General features: G+C 41.8%; 1 protein-coding gene across 1 annotated transcript in view; it reads right to left on the bottom strand.

The window, feature by feature from the left end:
• Positions 1–26,752, bottom strand: part of LOC124613902 (venom allergen 5-like) — a 100,327-nt gene that overhangs the window by 3,110 nt on the left and 70,465 nt on the right. The window contains exons 3-5 of the mRNA XM_047142650.1: positions 19,921–20,085; positions 15,654–15,735; positions 5,948–6,083 (exon numbers count right to left, since the gene is read on the bottom strand). Coding sequence (XP_046998606.1) covers positions 5,948–6,083; positions 15,654–15,735; positions 19,921–20,085 — 383 coding nt within the window. The remainder of the gene's footprint in view (positions 1–5,947; positions 6,084–15,653; positions 15,736–19,920; positions 20,086–26,752) is intronic.

The following is a 26,752-nucleotide window of genomic DNA, read 5'->3' as shown; positions in this document are numbered from 1 at the left end:
AACTTGAACTGGAACTAAGAGATTACCAAGAAAGTTTTAGACCCTGGAGAAGATTCTCCAGGGTTTAAATACTGCTTGGTATAATTAATTTGAAGTTGGTAATGGAATACCACAAAAGAAAAAAAAACAATAAGTTGTAACCTTTGCAGATTTCAAAAAAGCTTATGACTGTATCCATCCCAAATTAATGAAAATGATAAAATTAACAAACACTAAATCTGAAGTAAAGTTCAGATGGGAAATACCTGAGTCATTTACAATTAAAACTGGGTTAAGTCATCGAGATGGTTTATAGCCATTACTTTACAACTGTGCTCATGAGTATGTGGTAAGGGAATGGTACAATGACAATCCAAAAACATAAGAACTGGAACTAAAAAAGATCAAATGGACTTAAATTGCTTGGGCTTCACAGAAGACTTATTGTTACTAGCTAATAACATTCAAGAAGCCAGAAATCAAATAACAATATTACAAAATACTTCACAAGAAATACGACTCCATATATCATCTGAAAAGACTGAGGTAATTGTAGCAGATCCACTAATAATCAACCACATAACTGTAAATAATAAGAAAGTAAAAATAGTACAACAGTTTAACTACCTTGGACAAATTGTAATGTGCAACTTGGAAAAGAAACCTGCATGGAAAGAAAGAACTAGTAAAACACTAAAACCTCAAAAAGTAACATGATCTACATACAGTGAAAATGTCTATCAACCAAAACTAAGTTAAGAAATTTACAAACGGCGGTTCAGTTACAGATGAAGAATGAAAGAAATGAAACTATTTTTAAAATCGCTCAGGAAAACATTTAAACTGATCATAACTACATAAGATAGGTTTTGTGAAGGCAGGTACAATATTAGGAAAAACAATATGCACGAAGCAGGGAATGAGATATCTCGATTATGAGATTTATTTAAGAATTAGGAGGGATACAAGCTTTAATTAAGCAAACAGTTCAGCATCTTACAAAATGTTGATTATACAGACATAGACGAAATGACATTTACATACTAACTAAGTAAATGGTAACATAGATGCAGGTTCAAAGAAACAGTGGAGAACACAAAACAGTGTGGAAATACCTTCAAGAGGATGTGAAACTGTGCATTAAGGATTTGGTAAAAAACGAATAAAAACAATATGAATATTACGGAAATAAAACAGAAATATACGTTGGGTTGACGTTATAGTTCATCAGCATGTATTACAGTAACTAAGAGCAAAGATAATACAGTAAAACCATTCTAAGGTTTCTTTAAATTTTTTAATAGTTCACGAAACCCATCACTCCCACTTCGCTACTGAAAGGTAACGCCTCAGAATTTTTTATTCTGTTCTCAGCATCGGTTGATGTACTGCATGTCATGCATATTTCTTGGTCGGCTTGTATTGCATGTCATGCACTTTTCTTGATAGACTTCCAAGCTTCGCTAACGCAAATTGAAACCCTTTTTCGCTAGAGCGCTCCGAATTGTAGCGTGTAAAACGGCGGTATGTAATGTAACTATGTCGGTGCTTGAGACACAGCGGGTTGTTTCAAGTTTATAACTGTAGGAAACTGAATCGAAGAGTTCGTCCACGCATTGAGCACCCTCTTCTTCAAAATGACAATGCCAGACCGCACACGAGTGCTATGACATCTGCAAGAAACCAGTCTCTTGGGTTCACTGTCATCGGTCATCCTACATAACACTCGCAACTTGGCCTCATTAGATTTTCATATACACTCCTGGAAATTGAAATAAGAACACCGTGAATTCATTGTCCCAGGAAGGTGAAACTTTATTGACACATTCCTGGGGTCAGATACATCACATGATCACACTGACGGAACCACAGGCACATAGACACAGGCAACAGAGCATGCACAATGTCGGCACTAGTACAGTGTATATCCACCTTTCGCAGCAATGCAGGCTGCTATTCTCCCATGGAGACGATCGTAGAGATGCTGGATGTAGTCCTGTGGAACGGCTTGCCATGCCATTTCCACCTGGCGCCTCAGTTGGACCAGCGTTCGTGCTGGACGTGCAGACCGCGTGAGACGACGCTTCATCCAGTCCCAAACATGCTCAATGGGGCACACATCCGGAGATCTTGCTGGCCAGGGTAGTTGACTTACACCTTCTAGAGCACGTTGGGTGGCACGGGATACACGCGGACGTGCATTGTCCTGTTGGAACAGCAAGTTCCCTTGCCGGTCTAGGAATGGTAGAACGATGGGTTCGATGACGGTTTGGATGTACCGTGCACTATTCAGTGTCCCCTCGACGATCACCAGTGGTGTACGGCCAGTGTAGGAGATCGCTCCCCACACCATGATGCCGGGTGTTGGCCCTGTGTGCCTCGGTCGTATGCAGTCCTGATTGTGGCGCTCACCTGCACGGCGCCAAACACGCATACGACCATCATTGGCACCAAGGCAGAAGCGACTCTCATCGCTGAAGACGACACGTCTCCATTCGTCCCTCCATTCACGCCTGTCGCGACACCGCTGGAGGCGGGCTGCACGATGTTGGGGCGTGAGCGGAAGACGGCCTAACGGTGTGCGGGACCGTAGCCCAGCTTCATGGAGACGGTTGCGAATGGGCCTCGCCGATACCCCAGGAGCAACAGTGTCCCTAATTTGCTGGGAAGTCGCGGTGCGGTCCCCTACGGCACTGCGTAGGATCCTACGGTCTTGGCGTGCATCCGTGCGTCGCTGCGGTCCGGTCCCAGGTCGACGGGCACGTGCACCTTCCGCCGACCACTGGCGACAACATCGATGTACTGTGGAGACCTCACGCCCCACGTGTTGAGCAATTCGGCGGTACGTCCACCCGGCCTCCCGCATGCCCACTATACGCCCTCGCTCAAAGTCCGTCAACTGCACATACGGTTCACGTCCACGCTGTCGCGGCATGCTACCAGTGTTAAAGACTGCGATGGAGCTCCGTATGCCACGGCAAACTGGCTGACACTGACGGCGGCGGTGCACAAATGCTGCGCAGCTAGCGCCATTCGACGGCCAACACCGCGGTTCCTGGTGTGTCCGCTGTGCCGTGCGTGTGATCATTGCTTGTACAGCCCTCTCGCAGTGTCCAGAGCAAGTATGGTGGGTCTGACACACCGGTGTCAATGTGTTCTTTTTTCCATTTCCAGGAGTGTATTTCCAAGACGTAAAGAACAGGATTTGGCTTCGATAGTGATGTAGTAACGCAAGAAGGGGTAACGGTGTAGCTCTATCGACAAAGCTAAACATTCTACACTGACAGCATCAACCAACTCGTTGGAAGAGATTTGCTCGTCGCCGGAGTGACTATGTTGATAAACAAATTTGCAGAAGTGCAGAATAGAGGTGTAGGATGTTACTAAAGTTCTTTCTGTTTAAAAGGCTTTAAAAGTTTTCGCATAAAAAATTCGAAGGCGCTACTTTTCAGCACGCCCTTGTATATCACCAGTTTTGATTTGCAGCTGTGAGTGACGGTATTTTCATGCTAAAATATTAAAAAGAGCTAAACGTTCCCCAGTGACCATTGGAACAATACGTGGTAGCAGCTACTACTGGATGCAGGGAAATAAACAAACTGGTCTCATAACAAGCCAACTGGAGAATATAATTGTAAGAGCATTGAAAAAGAAACACTGATAGATGAGACATACAATCAGCGAAATGGATTCTGGATGAAGCAAGAAGACTCTCTATTGGCTTCCAAGAGATAAAAAGTCTTTTAGATGATGGTGAGAATATGATTAATGAAAAAATACAGCAGCAACATGAATGCATGTATTTTATGATTTTAATGGAGTATAAGCTTAGAGCAGTGGTTCTCAACCTTTTTTTAGGCCATTATCCCTGAGTGCAATCAGACATTAGCTAGTACCCCTACCTTTCCACCCCCTTTCCCTCCCCCACATTATTACGAACTTAATCATCTAACTAAACTGTCGAATGAAGGACTTTCTTGGAACACTTTTATTTTTAAAACGATGAAAGATGAATGATATTTAGTTTTGTGTGTGCGGAGGGGGAGGGGGGGGTATGTTTGGAGGCTGTTAGTATCAATGAAGGAGGAATTCATGGTGCATTGCAATTGCTACCCACAACTTCTTCTGAGATAATGAAGCTAACTATCCACAGTGAAGGTAGACACTTGCTACAAAACATACTTCCCCTGCATTACTCCTCTCCATTGCAGCACTAGCTTGACCTACACACTGCAACCCTATTTAAAATCAAATAAAGTTCAGACGTGTGCAATAAACTTATTGTTTGTGAATCACTTGATTGCTGTACTCCTTACTTCTGAACTGGCTAATGTTGGATGACTTCAGGATGTTAATGCTTTGTGTCTAACCAATATAATAGTACTGTGTACAGCCTTATGTAGTTACAGCTGCATTGTTCTGTTAATAATTCGTTTAACTGTTTCAAAGCGAGTAACGGGCGACTTCAAGTACTATCTACAACTTGGAGAAGATATTTTCTTCAGGTATTTAGCATTTGTTACGTGTATGTCTCATTTTTATCATTAGCAATGTATGTGAAAAAGCACAACTTACGTTCGTAATGGGTGGGCTTTGTGAGGAACCTGTAATCTCCACCCAATTAATGCTAGCAACTGAGAAAATATTGATAACTTATATAATCAGTATATGATCTTTTGAAAATAATTTAGTTTTGTGACTGAAACAGAATTGAATTGTTTGGTTTTCAATCAACAGAAAATTTCATTTTACCCCAGATTGGGAACCACTGGTGTAGAAGAACTATCTGCCAAGTAGTCGATGTCACATGGATAATGATTGTTTGTCTCATAGATTTGATCTCCACTTAAGTGATCTTCGATGTCATGAGAAATCGTAGTGTTTCTGTCCTCTGCGTTACATTCTGTCGGTTATCTGATGTATTCAATGTCCCACATAATCAAAGGTCTTAGCGATAAACTAAAATAAGACACCTACATAAGAGAAAACATTGTTTTCTTCAGAATCGATGACGCATTTTATAAACATAGTTTTACTTCCAAATAATATGCTGTGATGAATCAAGTAATATTTTATAAGTCACTTAACTATAGGTGTAGTTCATTACTAGACAATATTTTAAGGAAGTTTTGTCAACAGACATTTTGCTAAGGATTTTTCTAATGTTATAATCTTAACCCAAAGACATGATAGAGTGAGTTTAAGTATTTGTTAACCTAGGCGTTACTTGAAATCAAAATACATAATTTCTAAGTGGCACTTAATTTGCATTACGTATTTCTCTTTCATTCATCTCTGAAATTTATGTTTCAGCAGTTCATTGAGCTCTGTCGGATCTGTAGATATAGATTAGTTTCATCAGGAAGGATGAGATACATTGTACTATTATATTTGTCTCCTCATTTGAAATGTTTATTAAATCATTGTTCATTTCATATAAGTTTTGTATTATTTATTGACTTATTTTCTGAAAACTTACCTCTTGCTACTTCTGCTGGAAACACTGGAGTATACAAGTCTTGTCATCAGATCGTGCCCAGTTGTATCTGATGCACAGACCAAGTACAGATGACTGGTTTTTTTAATGAGTATTATATGTGGTTTTCTACTCTTATATGTAGGATGAAATAACTGAAATGTCTCACCATAACTGCATACATGTCATTCAATTTAATGTCATTCTTTGTTATTCAATCTCATATGTACATCTCTACACCTAATCTGGGGTCTGCATTTTATAGGAGTTGTTAATTTGGCAGTTAATTATGTTGCGTTACTTCGAAATATCCATACATCTATGGATATCAGGTAGCTGTGTGAATATGCTGTTGTCGCCGTGTCTAACCGCTTTCCATAACAATGTGACTGCATTTTTAGGTCAGGTTAGGTTATGTTAGAGTTATATGTATCTATAAGAACAAACGCAGATTATGATTAAAGTAGGTAGCATCGTAAATAGATAACTTACTGATATTTGTTGATATTGTTTTTGCTGAAAGCTCTGACCTCATCATACCAAGCTTGAACCGCTGTCGACCACTCAGCTCCTCTTATTGGTCCTGTGGTGCTGGAGAGATAGACGTTTTGACCAACTGTAAACCTTTCTGAAACAAAACTTCAGAGTCAATAAATGCATGTTGAGAACGCTAACAGTGTGAAGATAGTTGTTACATCGAATGTAAGAGAACCAAGCGTGTGCTTCTAGTAATCAAAATTTATACTGTTTCATTATTTCCAATTTGGATTAATTTTCTTATGAGCTTAGCAACGCTGTGTTCAAACAAAGGACACAATTTCATCTCTTGTACCACCTCCACTTCTTTGTTATCCTATCCATTATTTTCCTAAATTGTCTTACTTCGGCTTCGGCGATTGGTCTATTATGTTGAAAGGGAGAGATCATGGATCAGTGGAATATTTTTATCTGATGGCGAGGCTTATAGTGAATGCTGTCCTCTTGCCACAAACCAGGGTCGTTTTGTTGAAATAAAAAATAATTAGTACTTGAGTGGAAGTAAAACTGCACAAATAATTGCATTTATTGGTCAGTGAAAAACACATGCACTCTCTACAAAGCCTAAAGTCCACTCATTACCAGTAATGTTCATTCATTGGTAACTTCATTATTTGCTTTGCTGAAGTGATACGTCTTTCACAATTTTTTAACCATTGTCGCTTTTATAAGAGTATCACTGTAAAAGTTTTTTTTAAATTACCGCTACCAGTCACAAACTTTGTCAACTTGAGGACATTATGACTATTTTTCGACCGTGACTGTCTCAAGAAATATGTAAAGGTTTTTTTAAATAACCGCTACCAGTCACAAACTATGTCAGCTTGAAGACATTTTGACTATTTTTCGACCGTCACTGTCTCAAGAAACATGTAAAGTTTTTTATTTTTTAAATTACTACTACAAAGTTTGTGACTGGTAGCGGTAATTTAAAAAACCCTTTACATATTTCATGAGACAGTCACAGTCGAAAAACAGACAAAATGGCTTCAAAGAATATCATTTCGCTATCACTCTGGGCAGCATCAAGCTGATTGTTGCTGAAGTGCTGTATAGTAATTTCCTGCCAAATATCAGCGTTATTATAAGCGGAGGACATCCTCGGATCACGGAAGAATGGGGAACAAGATTGGCTGGGCGCTTTCCGAGGAAACGTCGAGCATTCATAGGAAACGAAAGTAAAGCGCTGTCTTCGTAAATGTAAGTCCAGTTTGCTAACCACTGCTTCAGCCTCCCCGATCGGTAACTCACTTCGAGAACTCAGTGAAGCTCCATGACCTGGAATCAAAACTTGCAGACATCGCCACTCAGAGTAAAAAAGTGGCTGGAGAATCTTTTACCAAGCCTTTATTACCTGCAGCAATGGTTCCTGAACGAATACGACAAACAGACTGGGAACAGGGAGTTCTCAGTGAGAGCTTGTGATAGACTGGGGAAGCAATGGATTCATTGTATTTTTATGAAGGCTCCGACTTGCCTCACCACGCGCGACCGGGTTGGCGTTTGTGGCTCTTCACTTAACGTTTCCAGCACTTCCGCTAACAGCTGGAACCAAAGGAAAGAGGTTCCTATACATTTTGTGCAGATTTTGCTCCACAGCTTGAAAATAAATTGTATTACAGAAAATGTGAAGCACCTTGAAGATGAGCAGGAAACTTAATTGGTTGAGAGGACATGCGATTGTATTTCAGTGATTGCAAAATCGAGCCATATTTTACAAAGAACTTGGTAGTATGAGTTCACTTATCAGTAGGACGTTGCGTGCAGTCTGGCCTGGAAGCATGCACTGATTCGGTTGGGTAGATAGTCACAAAGCCGTTATGTTCTCCTCTGAGGCAAGTAAACCTACAACTGATGAAACAGATCCTTGATGTTTCGGGTACTGACACTGGGATGTAGTTGACGCCCGAGCTGGCCCCACACAGTATCTAGCAGGGACATATTTGTCGTCCTTGCTGGCCATGGGAGTACCTCAACACCACTCAGACAGTTCAGAGAGGCATGTGCCATTAGAGGACCACTATTATGCTATTGAAAAATGGTGTGTCGATCCTGCAGCATCAGAACTAACATGTGACGAATCAGAGATCTGTGACGTACCTCTATGCCGCCAGAGTGCCCCCAACCACCACCAGACGTGACCTGAAGTTGTGCTCGTTGGCTCCCCACACCAAGACGCCAGGAGTAGCACTGGTATGCCTTTAAAAAAACACTGGAGGAATGTAACATCTGCCCAGATCCCAGGAGGACGTAGAAATATACACCGCTCAGAAACAACTGAGAGAGGAGAGAAGGAATCCCACTTCGGTTTCACACAGAGTACTCTCTAACACTGGACCCATAATTAATTTGCTTTTCTTGTGAGTCTCTCGCCCAACAGAAAGTCTCAAGCGACTGGAAAAAGTGGAAATGACCCCTGCATACAAAAGGTTAAAAGAACGGATCTGCACAATGTCAGGCCAATATCTTTAAAACCGATTAGCTGAAGAATTCTTGAGCATATTTTAAGCTACAATACAATAAATTTCGTGGGGCAGAAAAACCTTTGTCCAGAAATCAAGGCCGGCCCGTGTGACCGAGCGGTTCTAGGCTCTTCAGTCTGGGACCACGTGACCGCTACGGTCGCAGGTTCGAATCCTGCCTCGGGCATGGATGTGTGTGATGTCCTTAGGTTAGTTAGGTTTAAGTAGTTCTAAGTTCTAGGGGACTGATGACCTCAGATGTTAAGTCCCATAGTGCTCAGAGCCATTTTGAACCAGAAATCAACACGAATATAGAAAGCATCGCTCTTACGAAACTCAGCCTTTTCTCACATGATATCATCGAGCGATGGATGAAGGGCAGCAGGCAGATTCCCTATTTCTACATTTCCGGAACGTGTTTGACACAGTACCCCACAGCAGACTATTACTGAAGGTCTGAGAATTCGAAATATGTTCTCAGATGTGTTAGTGGCTCGAAGAATCCTGGTGAAGAGTGCTCATCACAGCCAAGGGTATCATCAGGGGTGCCTCAGGGAAGTGAGACAGAAATATATACATATAGACGATCTGACAAACAGGGTGAGCAGCAAATTACGAGTGTTTGCTGATGCTGTTGTAATACATGGAAAAGTATCGTGGACTGTAGCAGGATGCAGGGTGACTTAGACAGAATTAGTGTTTGATTTGATGGGTGGCAGCACACTCTGAGTGCACAAAAATCTAAGTTAATGAAGATGAGGAGGGAAAACAATCCTGTAATGTTTGAATAGTGTTGTGGTGTGCTGCTTGATATAGTCAAGTAGATTAAATATCTAGGTGTACCGCTGCACAGTGATACAAAGTGGAGTGAGGACGTAAGACTGGTAGGAGAGGGAAGGCGAATAGCCGGCTTCGGTATGTTGGGAGAGTTTAAGGAAAGTGTTGTTCAGCTATAAATTTAACATTAGTGCACTCTATTCTTGAATACTGTTGGAGTGTTTGGGATCCCATCCAGCGCGGATTAAAGAAAGACATTGAAGCAAGTGGCAATGGCAGAGTCGATCAACAAGTGTGCATTATGGAGATACTCCGTGAACTCAAATGGAAATCTCTGGTCTTTTTTCGCGAAACACTGTTGAGAAAACTTGATAAGCAGCTTTTTCAACTGACTGCAGAACGATTCTGTTGCCACATTTCGCGTACCAACCGCGCTGCAGAGTTGGGGGTGGAGAAACATCTACGATAGATGGTGGATCAGGGCTAGTATTGGTCAGAATAATATGCAGTTCACCATTTGTAAGTGTGGTTGCAGTAGTGTGGCCGCTGGTTACCACGTGGTTGCCCGACATCCCATCTTGGAAACAACAGTTTCATAGACATATAACATGCTCTTTGTCAAAACTACAACTATCTTGAACTCGCAGTGGGCGCCTGAGTCGCACATTGGCCTACGTGAATGCCGGAAGTACTGGTCTCAGCAAGCAGCTTCGCTGGCACAGTCGACTGCGGGGAAAGCAGGCTGCAGTGACAGCATACTCCGTCAGGAAAGGAACTGCCAAGACAGGGCCCTGGCAAGGGGACCGTGGCTGTAGAGGTTCCTGTAGTCTATTCTGTTGGGTTGGCTGAAGAGCCAACGCCGTGTTAGATCTGGAGGCCGAAATGCATGCGTTTTAGCTCACGCAGGCTGGCGTGAGGAGGGAAGAACTATACTGGCATGAGGTGTGGAACATGGCAAGGAATTAGAATTCAGAAAGTGGATGATATTAGTTTGATACTTAACTTTAATCCATTAATGATGAACGTCGCTCTTGACGGTACATGATTCACAATATTATCTGTTAGTAACTGAATATGGCGCCTTGCTAGGTCGTACTAAATGACCTAGGTGAAGGCTATGCTAAACTGTCGTCTCGGCAAATGAGAGCGTAAGTAAACAGTCCCATCGCTAGCAAAGTCGGCTGTACAACTGGAGCGAGTGCTAGGGAGTCTCTCTAGACCTGCCGTGTGGCAGCGCTCGGTCTGCAATCACTGATAGTGGCGACACGCGGGTCCGACGTATACTAATGGACCGCGGCAGATTTAAAGGCTACCACCTAGCAAGTGTGGTGTCTGGCGGTGACACCACATATTAAAAATTACTTTAGTATTGATAGCTGTGACGGAAGTGGTAGGAGAAAGGCCGCTTTGGACGCACGGTTCGGATTCAGCCAATCCCACAGTCCAGCCCAGCCTGAGTTGCCAAATCTCAGTCCACAACACTTTCGCTTGTGCCTCAATTTAGTTGCAGTGAGTGAGTCTGTGTGATTGCTGCACACTGTGTTTGTTTCGTTGCAGTTTAAGAGTTACTGTATTGTTTCTGTGACGGGTTATTTGTTGCGTCTTACTTAACATGTCGGAAGAAAGTACATCGAAAGTTAGAAGTGGAAAAGTTCGACGTCGTTCTCGTGGACAGGGGATTGCTTTACAAGGACAGTGTAGAGATATGGTTTGTTCGTTAAGAGCTTATTTTGAGAGTGAAAAACTTAATAGTGGCCGACTACTCTCTGTTATCAAGGTAGTAGATAGAACTGCAGCAGCCCTGAATATGAACAAAAGCACTGTCATACAAATTGGGAGAGAACTGTTAGAGACAGAAAAGAAAGTTGGAGAACCATCCAAATTTGGTACATACAGGAAGAAAGGTTCTATGGATAAGCGTGTTACAAATTTAGATTTATTTGTAGCGATGCAATTTGTCGACATGTTTACGATTATTATTTCAAAAAAGAACATTCCACAATCTCAAAGTTATTGGTGACACTTAAAGAATTAGGACTTTTTCAGGGCTGTCGAACATCGTTATTCGGAGTTTTGCACAACGTAGGATTTCACTACAGACAATTTTACGGCCATGAGCTATTGATGGAAAGGGAGGATATTGCTGCATGGCGATGCCAATTTTTAAGACAAAATACTTAGCATAAATGTTAATGAAGTGGTTTGGATCGATGAAATTCTGGTCACGTAGTTAATCAGGGGTGGACAGGCAACACGATTAAAGGTACAATGAAGATGCCAATTGCTAAGGGGGGGGGGGCACACTGATTCTGCTGCATGCAAGCACCTCGCAAGGTTTCGTACCAAACTGTCTCCTTCTCTTTACACCGAAGAAGACAGGAGGTTATCATGAAGGTATGAACCACATTACATTCACAAAGTGGTTCGCAGAATCTCTAATACCCAACAACAATTGTTTTAGACAATGCTCCATATCATTCAGTTGTTGTTGATGAAGCACCTACCATGGCAAAGCGGAAGGAGGAAATGATTAATGGGCTTTAGCGTCGAAACGTAAATGTGTCTAATGACCTTAAGAAGGTCGAGCTTATGGAAAAAATTAATTTCCATAAACCGCAATTTCCAAAATATGAAATAGACGAACTGGCAAAAAAAATACGGGCATACAATCGTCAGGCTGCCACCGTACCACTGCCACTTACACCCTATAGAGTTGATATGGGCCCAAATTAAAGGTTACATTGCCAGAACAATCAAATATTTACGCTCTCCGCAGTAGAAGCAAGCACTAAAGAAGCTATTACTCACCTTACCTCCAAAGACTGGAAGAAAGCTGTCAGACACACACACAATATTACGGAAAGAGCACGGCAAGGTGAAGGTGTTTTGGAGACTTCAGTGGAAGAGATGATTACGTCTTTAAATGACAATAGTGACAGCGAAACTTCAAGTGTCTGCAATAGCGACGAGAGTGATGTCAGTGGAGTTTTACCGTTATCCACATAGAGATGCAGCACAAACGGATTCAGCTACACATTTGGAGTGTGCAGTTTGCACTTGTAAGTACTGGCATCACAAAATTAAGTTTTTAAATTTTAATATAGCAGCATTATCAAATATTAATTCCAAAGAAAGTATATTTTCAGAATTCAATCTGTGCATACATACTACAGTATACAAAATAATGTCTGCAATACATTGGCTATTTTTGTATTGTTTTTGTTTCTCAGAATAGATGTTGCCTAATTTAAGATACCAAAGCAAGCTGTTGTGTTGGAAATAAGATGCATATCAGAAATATATGTCTTTACAAATATAGAGATCTGTTGCCTATCGCTACTGTACGCGAGCAGACGATTGTGCGTCATATTATTTACTGTCCTGTATCTCGCGTTAGAGGTCTTCGACACAGCTAAGGTTTGAATCAGATGAAAATTTGATGTTTTCTTGACATTTCATTCGCATAATGTGTACATAAACATTTTAAAAAATTAAAAATGAAATCATCACATAGTGAAACTATTTCACAACGAATTACAGTCGGCTCCACATTTATAGATCTAATAGTTAGCGTGTGTGAGTGAGTTGAATGAAACATGAGATAACGCGTGAGTTCCGTGCGAGACTTGGCAACTCTGTTCCGCGCTCACCTGTGCTACTTCCGAACTGTCAATCCTAAACTAACTCTGAGTGCACTATGGGTCGGACGAGCACTCCGCTGCGTTGGCGTGCGTTTCAGAGCGCGGCGCGCCAAGGCGTGCACAGGTGGGCTGTGGAGCTCCACATGAGCGGTAGTATACAGAGTTCCAAGAGAACGAATAATTCCTGCTTTCATGTTAACGGCAATGAATGGAAACAGAACTCTTGCAATCGCTCTACTACGTCGATCCTGGAGTGATTATTATTGGCGATGAATAGCCTTCTGTGACGAGTAATTTCGTACTTCACAAAAGGGTTTAAGATTGGCATTACCTGCGGGAAACGTCGAACAATCAACGCTCTATAACGATCATTGAAAGTGTAAGTAGTGGCCGTGTCAGCACTATAACGCGGTGATTAATTTTGTAGCACTTTTAGAACTGTTTCCCGACTAGATGTCACTCTTAACTGAACGGGTCGTATCCACATGATGGCGGTAATTACTTTTTGAACTCAGTTGCCTCGGCGGATTACAAAAAGTATCAGCTGAAACCAGTGCAGTGTGGTACACTTCCGGCCGAGATGGCCGAGCGGTTCTAGGCGCTACAGTCTGGAACCGCGCGACCGCTAGGTCGCAGGTTCGAATCTTGGCTCGGGCATGGGTGTGTGTGATGTCCTTAGGTTAGTTAGGCTTAAGTAGTTCTAACTTCTAGGGGACTGATGACCTCAGAAGTTAAGTCCCATAGTGCTCAGAGCCATTTGAACCATTTTTTGTGGTACACTGGTGTAGTATGGTATTTTCTGTTGGGCATTCCTTCTCGTATCAACATACTGAATTGCTATGTTAGTCTCCACAAATATTTTAAAAACGATCTCCACATTGAAATAGATGGCTGATTATTGAAATCTCTTTTGCTAACTTTTTCATATTTACATTTAAAAGTGAGGTATTTTATAACTTCTGAAGAAGTGCTCACATCTCGTGATTACACATTTAAATGCAGGCATTACATATTTATTGTAAACAATCAGTGTTGTGATGCATACCTTTCGCAAAGAGCCCTAAATACTTCCACGAGGCAGCCATGAATTCGACATGTCAGTGGGGTCAACATTCCCCATTTTATATTTACCGATTCCCAAAACTTTCAGAAGCAACTTCGGCTGCATTCCTCACTGACTGCTACCCCTTTTAACCTGAGCAGATACTAGGAAACAGGCTGTAATGAGGAACCGAGGAAAGCCTGATGAGTAACTCAAGCTCATCTAGTCGTGTCGCCTGATACATACGCCCTGTAGCGTTTTATTGCTGAAGCGATAACATACGCGCGGCCCAAGTTTTCTGTACGAGAAGATACATGATAGCCAGTAATTTACGAAAATCATCAAAGGAGCTGTTTAGGTACATGTGTAACAACTGACGAACTGTGGGTATCTTAAAGAAACGATGATAAATTTGGAGGAAGGAAGATTTTGAGAATCCTGTAACAGCAGCGACTGCAGGGGAAAAACATATTACTTCAAGCCAATGGCATAAAACTGACTGATGTCCGAGTAGATACAGAGAATGCAAACCACAAATTTGGAAGGGATGTAGACACATGAAGAACACTACCTGTCTGACGTCACTCATAACTGATCTGTGTAGTCTGTTATCACTCTTTCAGAGGAACCTGACTTCACTTTCACCTACTGATGGAACTCACCAGCGATCCAGATGAAGAATGGTAGGCCTCTATAATCTGAGACATAACTGGTTAGGCTACACCTCCTGCTACAAGGCCAGAGACTCTTGTGAAGAGAGTAATAAATGCTACCTACTCACAGCACAACGGGGTAATTCTTCCGTTTCACCAGAGGTAACATGACTCTTGGCTCAGATGCGGGAGGAACGTTAGCGAAATATGCACACAAAGCCAATCAAGAGCCCACTATGAATAACTGGCTGTAAATTAATTTTTAACCCAGAACAACTACTCTGAGTGGTACTAGCCTGCGTTTTAATTTCCTTGTTAAATTTCAATTGCTTATTAATAACGGAGTTGTTGATTTTATTACATGCAGTGCTCCATTGGCCACTTTTCCTTCGTTTAATCTATTATCAACTTTCTAAAGTTGCTCGTTGGAAATTTGTATCCAGTGGTCTGAAAAATACAAATCGTTAAAATATCAATACTGGAAAGTCTACCATATAAATTTTGTCAGTGTTGGCCCTATCAGTCTGTCCATCATACTCTAGTATTGGGTGAGGTTTTACTGCTGGTCGAATCTATACTTTTCTTAATCTACGATTATGTAGTGCACAAAACGACTAGCTGATTTTTATTTTCATTTATAAACTACGTGTTCAGCGCACAGTGTACCCTTATCTTCTTAGCGCAACTGCCCACATCTAAGGAATGATTATAAAACGTACTCAGCAGACTGTCAATATAACTCATGATCACGAGAGATTAGTTGTGCAATTACCTGACATTATCCTTTCTGCTATTGGTTGTCATGACAACTTCTCTATTATAGTCGACATTGATCTGACTCTGGTTTCAGAATTTCTCGCTATATGTGTACGCTTTAAACTTTTTAATAACTTTAGTAACACAATGAGAAAAGTTTTGCACGGGCAAAATAAAAGAGGAATATTCTCTGCTACTCAAAGGAAATACTAAAACCGCACCACTTTTAAAACAGTACAAATGCGGTTATTTTCTGTATTATTGTTAAGTAACTTAATTTAAAGAAAATATCAGTTCTAACAGCTAGTTCTAAAGTTTTCAGGTACTTACCAACATCCCTGCAAGAGTCATGACCAAACGTGCACTGGTCGGCCCACCGCTGCGCAATCCTTGCCAACTCATCGTCCCACACCTGTAGAAAACACAATTTTCCACTTACAGCCGTATTCATTTAGGTGAGCATGTTTTGCAAGTGTAACAATCCAGTTGCTACAATTGGGAAGGGTTATCTAACTATATAGATAAGCTGTTCGTAGACCACTGTTTCCAAATCACACTCTAGACGTTTGTGTGGGCGGTGTGTAAACCATGATACAAATGAGATCTCATTTACGAAGTAGCACTGTTCGGTGTAACAACGAGCGATAATATAAGATAAACAGATACAGATTTTACAAGTGTAACTTATTACTTTCTTTCAAAATATTAATTCTCTCAAGTAAATACAGCTAATTAAGATAACTAAAGCCTTTTTTATATTAGAAGCTATCTTTCCTACTAATTTGAAAAATGTTTGAGAGATATCATATTTATCAACACCAAGAGCTGCTGATGAATTTAACCTTTGGTCGCTGACGCTGTCTGCCGAATCATCATTATCAAACGACGTAAAATCATTTACATCATCGTGTACAGTATCATTCTTACTGTGGCGTCAACTAAACCAAAATTAAAGCCATCCTGCAACTTTTTATCTTGATTTCTGTATGTATGTCCATTCCTCAACCTCATACGAGCAATCGCACGGGCCAAACTAAAATAATAAAATTAGTTTTTTTTAGTTTCAACTATGTTGATGCCACAGTAATAATGGTACCATGCGGCTGATTCTGTGTTGGCTGATGATGAACGGTTCGAGTGAAACTGGTAGCGGCTGAAAGTTAACTGCAGCAGCAGCTGTTGGTCGTTCATAAACATGACTTCTCCAAAATACGCTGGTGTCCAACATTAAAGCAACAAAAGGAAAATTTGTAAGGTTGCGTTTATTTTGCCACAAAATAGTGTAAACAGGTGATAGTAAATTAGAAAAATTCAAAGAATACGGAACCCAAGCAACTGCAAGAGGCATAACGGTACACAAAAATTTACTTCGTACTGCACGTATCTGCACACATGTTCCGACAGCTGATTAATGTGCTCTGTATGGAGTGTGAACACCTCTGGCAGCAATACAGGCATGACTGTGGTATACTGTGAATAGTCTCATCAGTCTCATGTTGAGGCAGTAACACCCATTCTTCCTGAAGAACTGCTTGCAGTGTTGCAGAATGGTTGGTGGATGCTGACGTGATACAAGCCGTCTCCCTAGTGCATATCAGACATTCTCTATGGGATTCAATCGGGAGAGCGAGATCGCCACACAATGCGTGCAGTATCTTCCGTTTCCAAGAAAACATCAGCCACTCGTGCTCTATGAGATCGAGCAGTATCGACCACATCTACGGCATATGGGCCCACAGCACCTAGCAAGAACCGCGAATGAGGTCCCAAGATCTCGTTACGATACCTGACAGCAATTAAACCATGCCGATTCACCCGTACAAATTCATGAAGACGGATTCAAGCGGGTAAACATAATCCCTGCCAACAGCTTTAGGAATCCTCCACAATCTCCGTCTCTTTCCATAATGTTTGGACACCGAAATAGTGTTCCAAGTCCCTCCACATGCGAAACCATCGATAATCACTCCCCAGTCAACATCGGGACTCATCTGTGAAAGCAACATTGGCCCACTGCTTCACAGTGGCTTGTTGATGACTGCACTCTAGAGGTTCCCTTCTGTGAAGACTCGTCAGAGCTAGACATACAGTATGTCTCCGACGGTAAAGAACACGCAGCCGAAACCTTCTGAACATCGTTTGCGTCGGAACAACACGTCCAGTGGATGCTCCTAGCTTACATGACAGATGCCGTGCAGTACTAAAGAGGTACTGTCGTACCCTTACTGCCAGATAACGGTCTTCTCTTCTGAAGTCAAACGGGGTCGGCACAGACCTGGTGTCCGGGCTACCGTTTCGGACTTTATAAACTGTCGCGACATCCGAGAAACAACAGAACGATTCACATTAAGCCATCGGGTCTCATCAGTTTGCAACTGTCCAACATCTTTTCTTTCTATGGCCCTCCGCCGCAGAGAGTATGGTAGGCATCTCCTCATTGCCATACTGTACCGTCTGTGATCGTGCACCCAGCCATTGTGGATGTGGGGCTATCCGGCAAACACTACCTCCTTTCATAGGTGCCTTGACGTCATCGTTTCAACGGTTGTCCCTCGACCGGAATGCCATCTTCCGAGCATAGCACAATCTACCGACATCTGGTTGACAGTTTGCCTGATTATATAGTGAATTAGACACCACTGTATTTACGAGCTGCGGGGTACCGCCTGCATAATATGTATTGCGTGATTAAAATTAGCTACCATTAATATTGACTAGCAGTAAGGAATGTATTGATAATTTATCGTAAACGAATCGTACAGATTAATTTTTCATCATTAACTCAAATAATGTTAATGTGTATCTTGATTCGTTGCAACTTGAAGCTTATATTTCTTGATAGGATCTATGGAACACGATGAGGAACGAATGAGTGAAATAACCAATCAGTGTCCTTCCCTCTACTGCGTTTCCTGGTTTAAAGAGGGATAGTACTCTCTCGTGGGTCTGGCGTATTGTGACGAACCAGCTGCTCGGCCACCATTGACCACACGTTTTCAATTGGTGAGAGATCTGGAGAATGTGCTGACCAGGGCAGCAGTCGAACATTTTCTGTATCCAGAAAGGCCCATCCTGCTGAAATGTAGAGTTTCGCAGGGATCGAATGAAGGGTAGAGCCACTGGTCGTAACACAAATGTAACGTCCACTGTTCAAAATGCCGTCAATGCGAACAAGAGGTGACCGAGACGTGTAACCAATGGCACCCCATACCATCACGCCGGGTGATACGCCAGTATGGCGATGACGAATACACGCTTCCAATGCGTTCAGCGCAATGTCGCCAAACACGGTTGCGACCATCATGATGCTGTAAACAGAAACTGGACTCATCTGAAAAAATGACGTTTTACCATTCGTGCATCCGGGTTCGTCGTTGAGTACACCATCGCAGGCGCTCCTGTCTGTGATGCTGCGTCAAGGGTAACCGCAGCCATTGTGTCCGAGCTGATAGTCCATGCTGCTGCAAACGTCGTCGAACTGTTTGTGCAGATGGTTGTTGTCTGTTGACTCAGGGATCGAGACGTGGCTGCACGATCCGTTACAGCTATGCAGATAAGATGCCTGTCATCTTGACTGCTAGCGATATGAGGCCGTTGGGATCGAGCACGGCGTCCTGTATTACCCTCCTGAACCCACCGATTCAATATTCTGCTAACAGTCATTGGATCTCGACCAACGCGAGCAGCAATGTCGCGATACGATAAACCGCAATCGCGATAGACTACAATCCGACCTTTATCAAAGTCGGAAACGTGATGGTACGCATTTCTCCTCCTTACACGAGGCATGAGAACAACGTTTCACCAGGCAACGCCGGCGAACTGCTTTTTGTGTGTGAGAAATCGGTTGGAAACTTTCCTCATGTCAGCACGTTGTAGGTGTCGTCACCGGCGCCAACCTTGTGTGAATGCTCTGAAAAGCTAATCATTTGCATATCATAGCATCTTCTTCCTGTCGGTTAAGTTTCGTGTCTGTAGCACGTCATCTTCGTGGTGTAGCAGTTTTAATGGCCAGTAGTGTATCATTTGCGTCTATAAACTTTGAGAATGTTCATATTTCATTTTCACTCCAATTATGTCAGTGGTTCTGGTTTTTGCCACAGGTCGAAGTAGGAAAAAAGAATTTATTTTCTTCAAAATTTTTTCTAACGTTAGCTTTCATATTTTTTTCTTAGCAGTTGGCAACAATTTTCTTTTGGAGAACTCCACCATATCCTAGACTAAAAACTGAGATGTCTAATATTCTTTCCGAATTTATATTAACATTTGAAATTAGCACTACCTGACAATACTGCAGGGCAGTGAGGTGACCTTTAAGTGCCTGTTTTCGTGACGGCCGCTATGGCTGGTAAGGTGATGACGAAGGATTACGACAAACTATTGCTGATCTTTGACCTAGCTGACACGACTCTCCGGAACACGTTCTTTTACATTTTTCTTCAGGTAGGTATCACAACGTTGAAATTAATAACGTACTACACTTAACAGTAAAACATCAAACTGACGACACTTAGAAGCTAATACTATGTTGTTGTAATTACGCTCAGCAGAAGAGACGCCCTGCTCAACAGTTTAACATTGTGCGACGAGTACAGACCAGAGTGTTCATGTCGGCGGCCGGTGGCTGGGGTCCAGGTCGGCCGCGGCGCTCTCTGCCGGCAGCCACCCTGTCGCGGAGTCTGTTGTGGGCTTCCACGACGGACGTGGCGTCTGCTCCTGTGGTGCCACTGTGTACCACCTTGTGGCAGGCGCTTCCATAACCCTGAAAATCGCCAGATGCACATCGTTTCATACTAAATTGGTATAATTTCACAATCGATTGTCGAAGCAAAGTCGATCGCTACACCTGGCAACAAATTGTGAATCTAATCAAAATTTGCTCCAGGTGTATTCCATTTTTTCTTGTATGTATCTACATCTACATCCATACTCCGCAAGCCACCTGATGGTGTGTGGCGGAGGATACTTTGAGTACCTCTATCGGTTCTCCTTTCTATTCCAGTCTCGTAGTGTTCGTGGAAAGAAAGATTGTCGGTATGCCTCTGTGTGGGCTCTAATCTCTCTGATTTTATCCTCATGGTGTCTTCGCGAGATATACGTAGGAGGGAGCAATATACTGCTTGACTCCTCGGTGAAGGTATGTTCTCGAGACTTCAACAAGAGCCCGTACCGAGCTACTGAGCGTCTCTTTTGCAGAGTCTTCCACTGAAGTTTATCTATCATCTCCGTAACGCTTTCGCGATTACTAAAATGATCCTGTAACAAAGCGCGCTGCTCTCCGTTGGATCTTCTCTGTCTCTTCTATCAACCCTATCTGGTACGGATCCCACACCGGTGAGCAGTATTCAAGCAGTAGGCGAACAGGTGTACTGTAACCTACTTCCTTTGTTTTCGGACTGCATTTCCTTAGGATTCTTCCAATGAATCTCAGTCTGGCATCTGCTTTACCGACTATGAACTTTATATGCTCATTCCATTTTAAATCAGTCCTGATGCCTACTCCCAGATAATTTATGGAATTAACTGCTTCCAGTTGCTGACCTGCTATATTGTAGCTAAATGATAAAGAATCTTTCTTTCTATGTATTCGCAGGACATTACACTTGTCTTAATTGAGATTCAATTGCCATTCCCTGCACCATGCGTCAATTCGTTGCAGATCCTCCTGCATTTCAGTACAATTTTCCGTCGTTACAACCTCTCGATATTATACAGCATCATCCGCAAAATGCCCCAGTGAACTTCCGATGTTATCCACAAGGTCATTTATGTATATTGTGAACAGCAACGGTCCTACGATACTCCCCTGCGGCACACCTGAAATCACTCTTATTTCGGAAGACTTCCCTCCATTGAGAATGACAGGCAGTGTTCTGTTATCTAGGAACTCTTCAATCGAATCACACTATTGGTCTGATAGTTCATGTGCTCTTACTTTGTTCATTAGACGACTGTGAGGAACTGTACCGAACGCCTTGCGGAAGTTAAGAAACACGGCATCTACCTGGTAACCCGTATGTGAGACATATTTATCACAAGATCATAGGATTACTGATCATTTGCTGATTCCATAGACATAGTACAATCCTTTCGAAACTGTATTTCACGACTCCTGCAAGAGATCCATATTTCGAACTTTTAAGCCACTTCAGTTTGTAAGGTGTCCACATTTTCGGGCCTTACATAAGCTGCATAACAACGATACCGAATAAAATCCACAGCAAATAACGATATTATTGACAACAGGAAATAATTAGAGCCATCTCATGTACGGAATAACAAACTGTAACGCCGGAAACGCATATCCTCCCATTTCCATCTATTGTACTATAAATTTTTTTCCTTATTTTGTTTCCTGAAGATATGACAGTTCGGTGCCTTTATGTATTGTAATTGTTTTATAATTTGTATGTATGTATATTTATGCATTTATGTCGATGTATAATTAGTTTGTTTTGTAAATATTATTTGTATTTTTTCGCTGGGTCTTGCCTAGGGAAAACTATGCTATCGAACGATTACATCGATAGGTTGTGTGGAGAACCAAAGTGTTTAGTATCTTTGGTAGTGTTAACTCTGCCGCGTGGAGCGCGGGCAGAGCGGAGTCTGGCGGGAGTAGGGCGGTGGAGTAGGTGTGTTGTGTGACGCTCCCGCGAGTTGCCGCGCTTTCGGGGTTTGGCAGCATGTAATTGCGCTCGACTTGCTATGATAGTTTCTGGCACGGTGTCGCCGACGGGAAATATTAGCTAGCACACATCAAGAGCCCGTTTCGCCTGGTGACCGTGTCGAGAAGAAGGCGCGCCAACATCCAGCTTCTGCAACAGCGACGGCCGACTATGAGTGACTGTCGCCACCTCCCCGATCGATGACTGCAAACCTTCAATCAACCAACAAGGAAGACTGGAAGCACGTAAAGTTTTAGAACTGTATGGCAGACCTCAGCTTTTCAAACTGTTCCATTTTCATAACTAAAATTACAGCAACTTAGCATGAACATTTGTTGCTCATTGTCCCAATTGCATTACCAAGCAAGGTCCCTTCCTTTTCCGGAATGAACCTGAGTGTCGCTGAAATTCAAACGCCAGCATTAAAGTAATATCATTCCATTTCACTGTCTTAATTTCAAAGTTCAGTTAAAGTATTCATAGCTGGTAACAATATTTAGTTTATACAAGCACAAATTAAGAGTGAGAGTTTTGTTACCATATTTTAGCTTACCTGTGACTGCAGCTCAGCTTGGTACGTACTAAATTTTACTATTGTTAGTTGTTCAGAATCATTTAATTCAGGTTCAAAGTTAAATCTTTTATTTCTAAACTGCGTAGATTCAAGTAGCTTTTTAAATGATTGTTGAGGTAGCCCAAGACTAACCTTATTTTATTGAATTTCGTAGTGCTTCAGAAACAAAGTTCACTATTAGTTTCAGTCACTAAATTAACTTACAGTTTTCCGGTTTTATTAATTCTTTTGCTAAATTAAGTCAGAGCGTAGCGAAATTTATTACTTCTGACAAACATTCAGTTTTCACACAACACGTGTCAACCATCAGTTGCCACGCTTTTAGTGCTAATTATATGTCCATTAATCTTTCATTTTCAGTTGTTATAGTAGTTGTCCATAGTATTGGCGACCGTAATTTTCCCCAAATCTCAAATTTCTAATTAACGCCAATTAATTGTTAACGTAACGACCGCACATTTTCTTTCTTTATTAACTTTACCCCTTTTCAAAATTAATTTCCACCAATTTCATTTGCATTTTACATTTCATTTAGATGTAACCCCTTCCTCCCTCTTTACCGACAAATTGACTTCGGTGACGATTGCTTTCCCAAATTTCCGTTAGGTGCATGCGGTTTAATTTTTCACTGTCATTAAGGTCGATAAGTGAGGGGGAGCTTACAAAACGATTTACCCTTTTAACGACAGGGGCATGAGTAATATAACAAAGTGAACGCAGCTTGGAGACCGACAGGGCAGGTGGCTAATGACATTGGAAAGACTCAATTAGCTTTAACAAAGGAAAGCCCAGGTGCACTACAGAAAGAAATAGGCGAAAATCAATATAACTCCTATCAAAATAAACACGGCAGAGACGCAAGTAAGTGGCCAGAGTAAATTAACGAGTGAAGACCCGGGCAAGAAAATAAGAATTTACCTTTAACGTGGGAACAGTAGCCAGACGTGTGACGCAGTAGAATCAAGGTGGTATGATAACGTCATATTAAAGCACTTTGAGAACTCAACTAAGACACAGAGACGGAGAGAGCGGGCGCCCCCGTCTAGCGGCGGATCACGCAAACCTGCGTGTGGTAAAACAGCGATTCTCACTCTGATTTACGTTTGCAAAGTGAGGGCGATACGCTTCACGTATCGTGGCGACAAACGTAAAGCGGTAGTTAAATATTCCTGCGGGAATCTTTTCTGGCTGAATTTTGCGTACGTCGCTTCATCCCAGGGCGAGTGTGCAATTGCCATTAATTTCGACTAGGGAAATTTGAACGTTTCACGGAACACACAGCGTTTGAGACTGATTACTTTCAGTCAAGGCCAAAGTAGGGAATTAGCGATTTCAGATCCAGCACGGAGACAACGCCACCGCAGTTGCCGTTTGGTGATGTACGAAGTGCTTTTGGCGAAATTAAATGTTGAATCCAATTTTGCGAGAGCTGCAGACTCCAGCATGCGTATACTTTGAATAGACAAATTCAAGAGCTAATTACTAACGTACCCTCCAATGGATACATGAGAATAGATTACATAAAGTCATCCTCCCCCAACTTAGTACATTGTACAGCTACGACGTAGGTGTAATTTTCACTGTTAAAGATTTACTTGTTTCAATTGATAACATTTTCACATATAGAGATATAGTTTGATTAATTACATATTCAATATTTAAATATTAATTGATTTATTGAGAGAAGAAGTAATTCGACTTGCTTATTGATTATAACTTGATTCTTGAGATCTTTGGTTAATTAAATGTAATATGGAAAAGGGAGAGATTGTGTTATCATTTTAGGTTAAATCCCAAACTCATCATTAATATAAATTTATGTCTTCTTGGAATGTCACAGTAGCATTTTTGAGTCTTTGAGATAGGGCCAGAATTATTAGCTATGTGGAATGTCTGTTTACCACCCTGGGCTTGAGGAGACAGTCAGAACGTTATCCTTTGCCGCATTCAAAATTAACAACTCCAATGACACATTACAAGTTCATCATCTCATACTTTTTTACCATTAAGAAATGCAATGCATTTTGTTCTGAAATCAGATTGGTTTTATGCAGGATTACAGTACTCCATACTGTTCCTCACTCTTTCGGCTACAAACTCTATTTTTTTAACATGATATCCGTTGAGTGTGGCGGCCTTACATCACGTTAATGGGAGCGCGTGTTTGCTCACACGGTTCCACTATTCTGGTCGACGTTGGAGCCAACGTCTCACTGCGTCAGTAACCTCCTCACCACCCAAGTACTGCTTCCCGCGAAGCACATACTTCATTGGGCCAAACAGAGGGAAATCAGGAAGATGTGAGATCTGGGCTGTAGGGTGGATGAAAAAGAACAGTCCAATGAAGTTTTGTGAGCTCCTCTCGGGTGCTCACACTTGTGTGAGGCCATGCATTGTCACGAAGAAGGAGAAATTCGTTTCCATTTTTGTGGCAGTGAACACACTGAAGACATATCTTCAGTTTCCTGACAGTAACACAATACACTTACGTGATGTTAGTTGCAGATTGAGGGACGTCTTCCATCAGAATACCCCCTCCAGAATCCCAAAAGACCGTCGGAGGGTGCGGCTCTGAACTTTTTCTTCGGAGGAGAAGTAGTGTGGCGCAACTCCATGGATGGCTGTATGTTTCCGTTTCAAAGTAATGAATCCGTGTTTCGTCGCCTACGACGATGTTCAACAAAAAGCTGTTACTATCAGCTTCGTAACGTGCAAGCAGTTCCGCTCAGATGTTCGTTCGGTCCTCTTTATAGTCTTCTGTTAGGCAACGGGGAACCCAGCGCGCATAAACTTTGAGTACCCCTACTGGTGGACGAATGTGGCAGAACTATCAACAGATTTGTCCACAGATATGTTGAGCAGCAATGTATTTGATTGTGATCTGTCATCACCTCGAATGAGAGTGTCCTCTCGTTCCAGCATTGTGGTTGGCGAGCACACGGGAGATAGAACAGATTTGCGCAACCTCGCGATGATTACACATGCCTCGTCCTACAACTCACCATGCTTTTATTCACTGACAGATCTCGGGAGACATTCTGCATGCGCCTATAGATGTTTGTGATGCTCTGTTTTCCGCCAAAAGAAACTCAATGACAGCTCTCTGCTTGGAATGCATCTCCATTACAGACGCCATTTTGAAGGCTTTGAATAGCACCGTTAACTACGAGAACTTCAGGAAACAATAGCGGCTGAAGCGGTATTGTTCTACGATGTTCCACGACAAATTCCACATTTTTTCAAACGAAACTAGCCAAGAAAAAATGTGTTGTATTAATTTTTGAACATCCCTCATACAACAATTAAGCATCATCGTAGAATTATAGGTTACCCCTGCGGACTTACTCATTTGGCTAATGTAGTTACAAAGGCAACTATTGTCCAGTGTTAAAATACAATTAAAAGACGCATATAAAAAGCTACATTTATTCAGCAGATGGTGGAGTACAGAAGAATACATTTTACATATAAAATTGTAATCCTAACACATTAGCTAAATTAATATTACTAAACTATAAATCAATGATATGTACATCTACGTGACTGGTCAGCAATTCAGTTCGGCAGTGGGTTCTTAGAACTTCGTTCAGACTATTTTCTCGACCGTTCCACTCTCGAATAGCATGTGGGAGAATGAACAACTAAATCTGTCCGTGCGACCTCTGACTTCTCTCACTTTATCACGATGGCTGTTTCTCCCTTGTGTACGGCGGAGTTAGCTCAATATTTTCGCATTCGGAGGAGAATGTTGAAACTTGAAATTTCCAGAAAAGGTCTCCCACAACGAAAACCGCCTTGTTTTATTAATACCGATTCCAAATCGTTTATTGTATCCGTGACGCTCTCACCTCTATTTCGCGATAATACTAAAGGAGCTTCCCTTTTTTGAACTTGGTTTTGCCTTCCACGCAAGATTTTCTATGTGACGGATCCAGTTTAAGTTGTTCGTAATTACAATCCCTAGGTATTTAGATTAATGGACCAACTTTAAATCTGTGTGAATTATCTTGTGATCGAAATTTAAGGGAATCTTTTAAATATTAATTTTATGGTTCAGAGTCAATTGTCACTTTTCTCACCATGAAGATATCTCGTGTATATCATTTTCTAATTCGTATAGATCTTTCGACAAATTCACTAGACTGCAAACTACAGATGCATCTGCAGAAAATGTAAGAGGGCTGCACAGA

The sequence above is a fragment of the Schistocerca americana genome, chromosome 4 (assembly GCF_021461395.2).
Source record: "Schistocerca americana isolate TAMUIC-IGC-003095 chromosome 4, iqSchAmer2.1, whole genome shotgun sequence".
Taxonomy (NCBI): domain Eukaryota; kingdom Metazoa; phylum Arthropoda; class Insecta; order Orthoptera; family Acrididae; genus Schistocerca; species Schistocerca americana.
The sequence above is the reverse complement of the archived record's forward strand: the minus strand, read 5'-3'. Positions and strand labels throughout refer to the sequence as shown.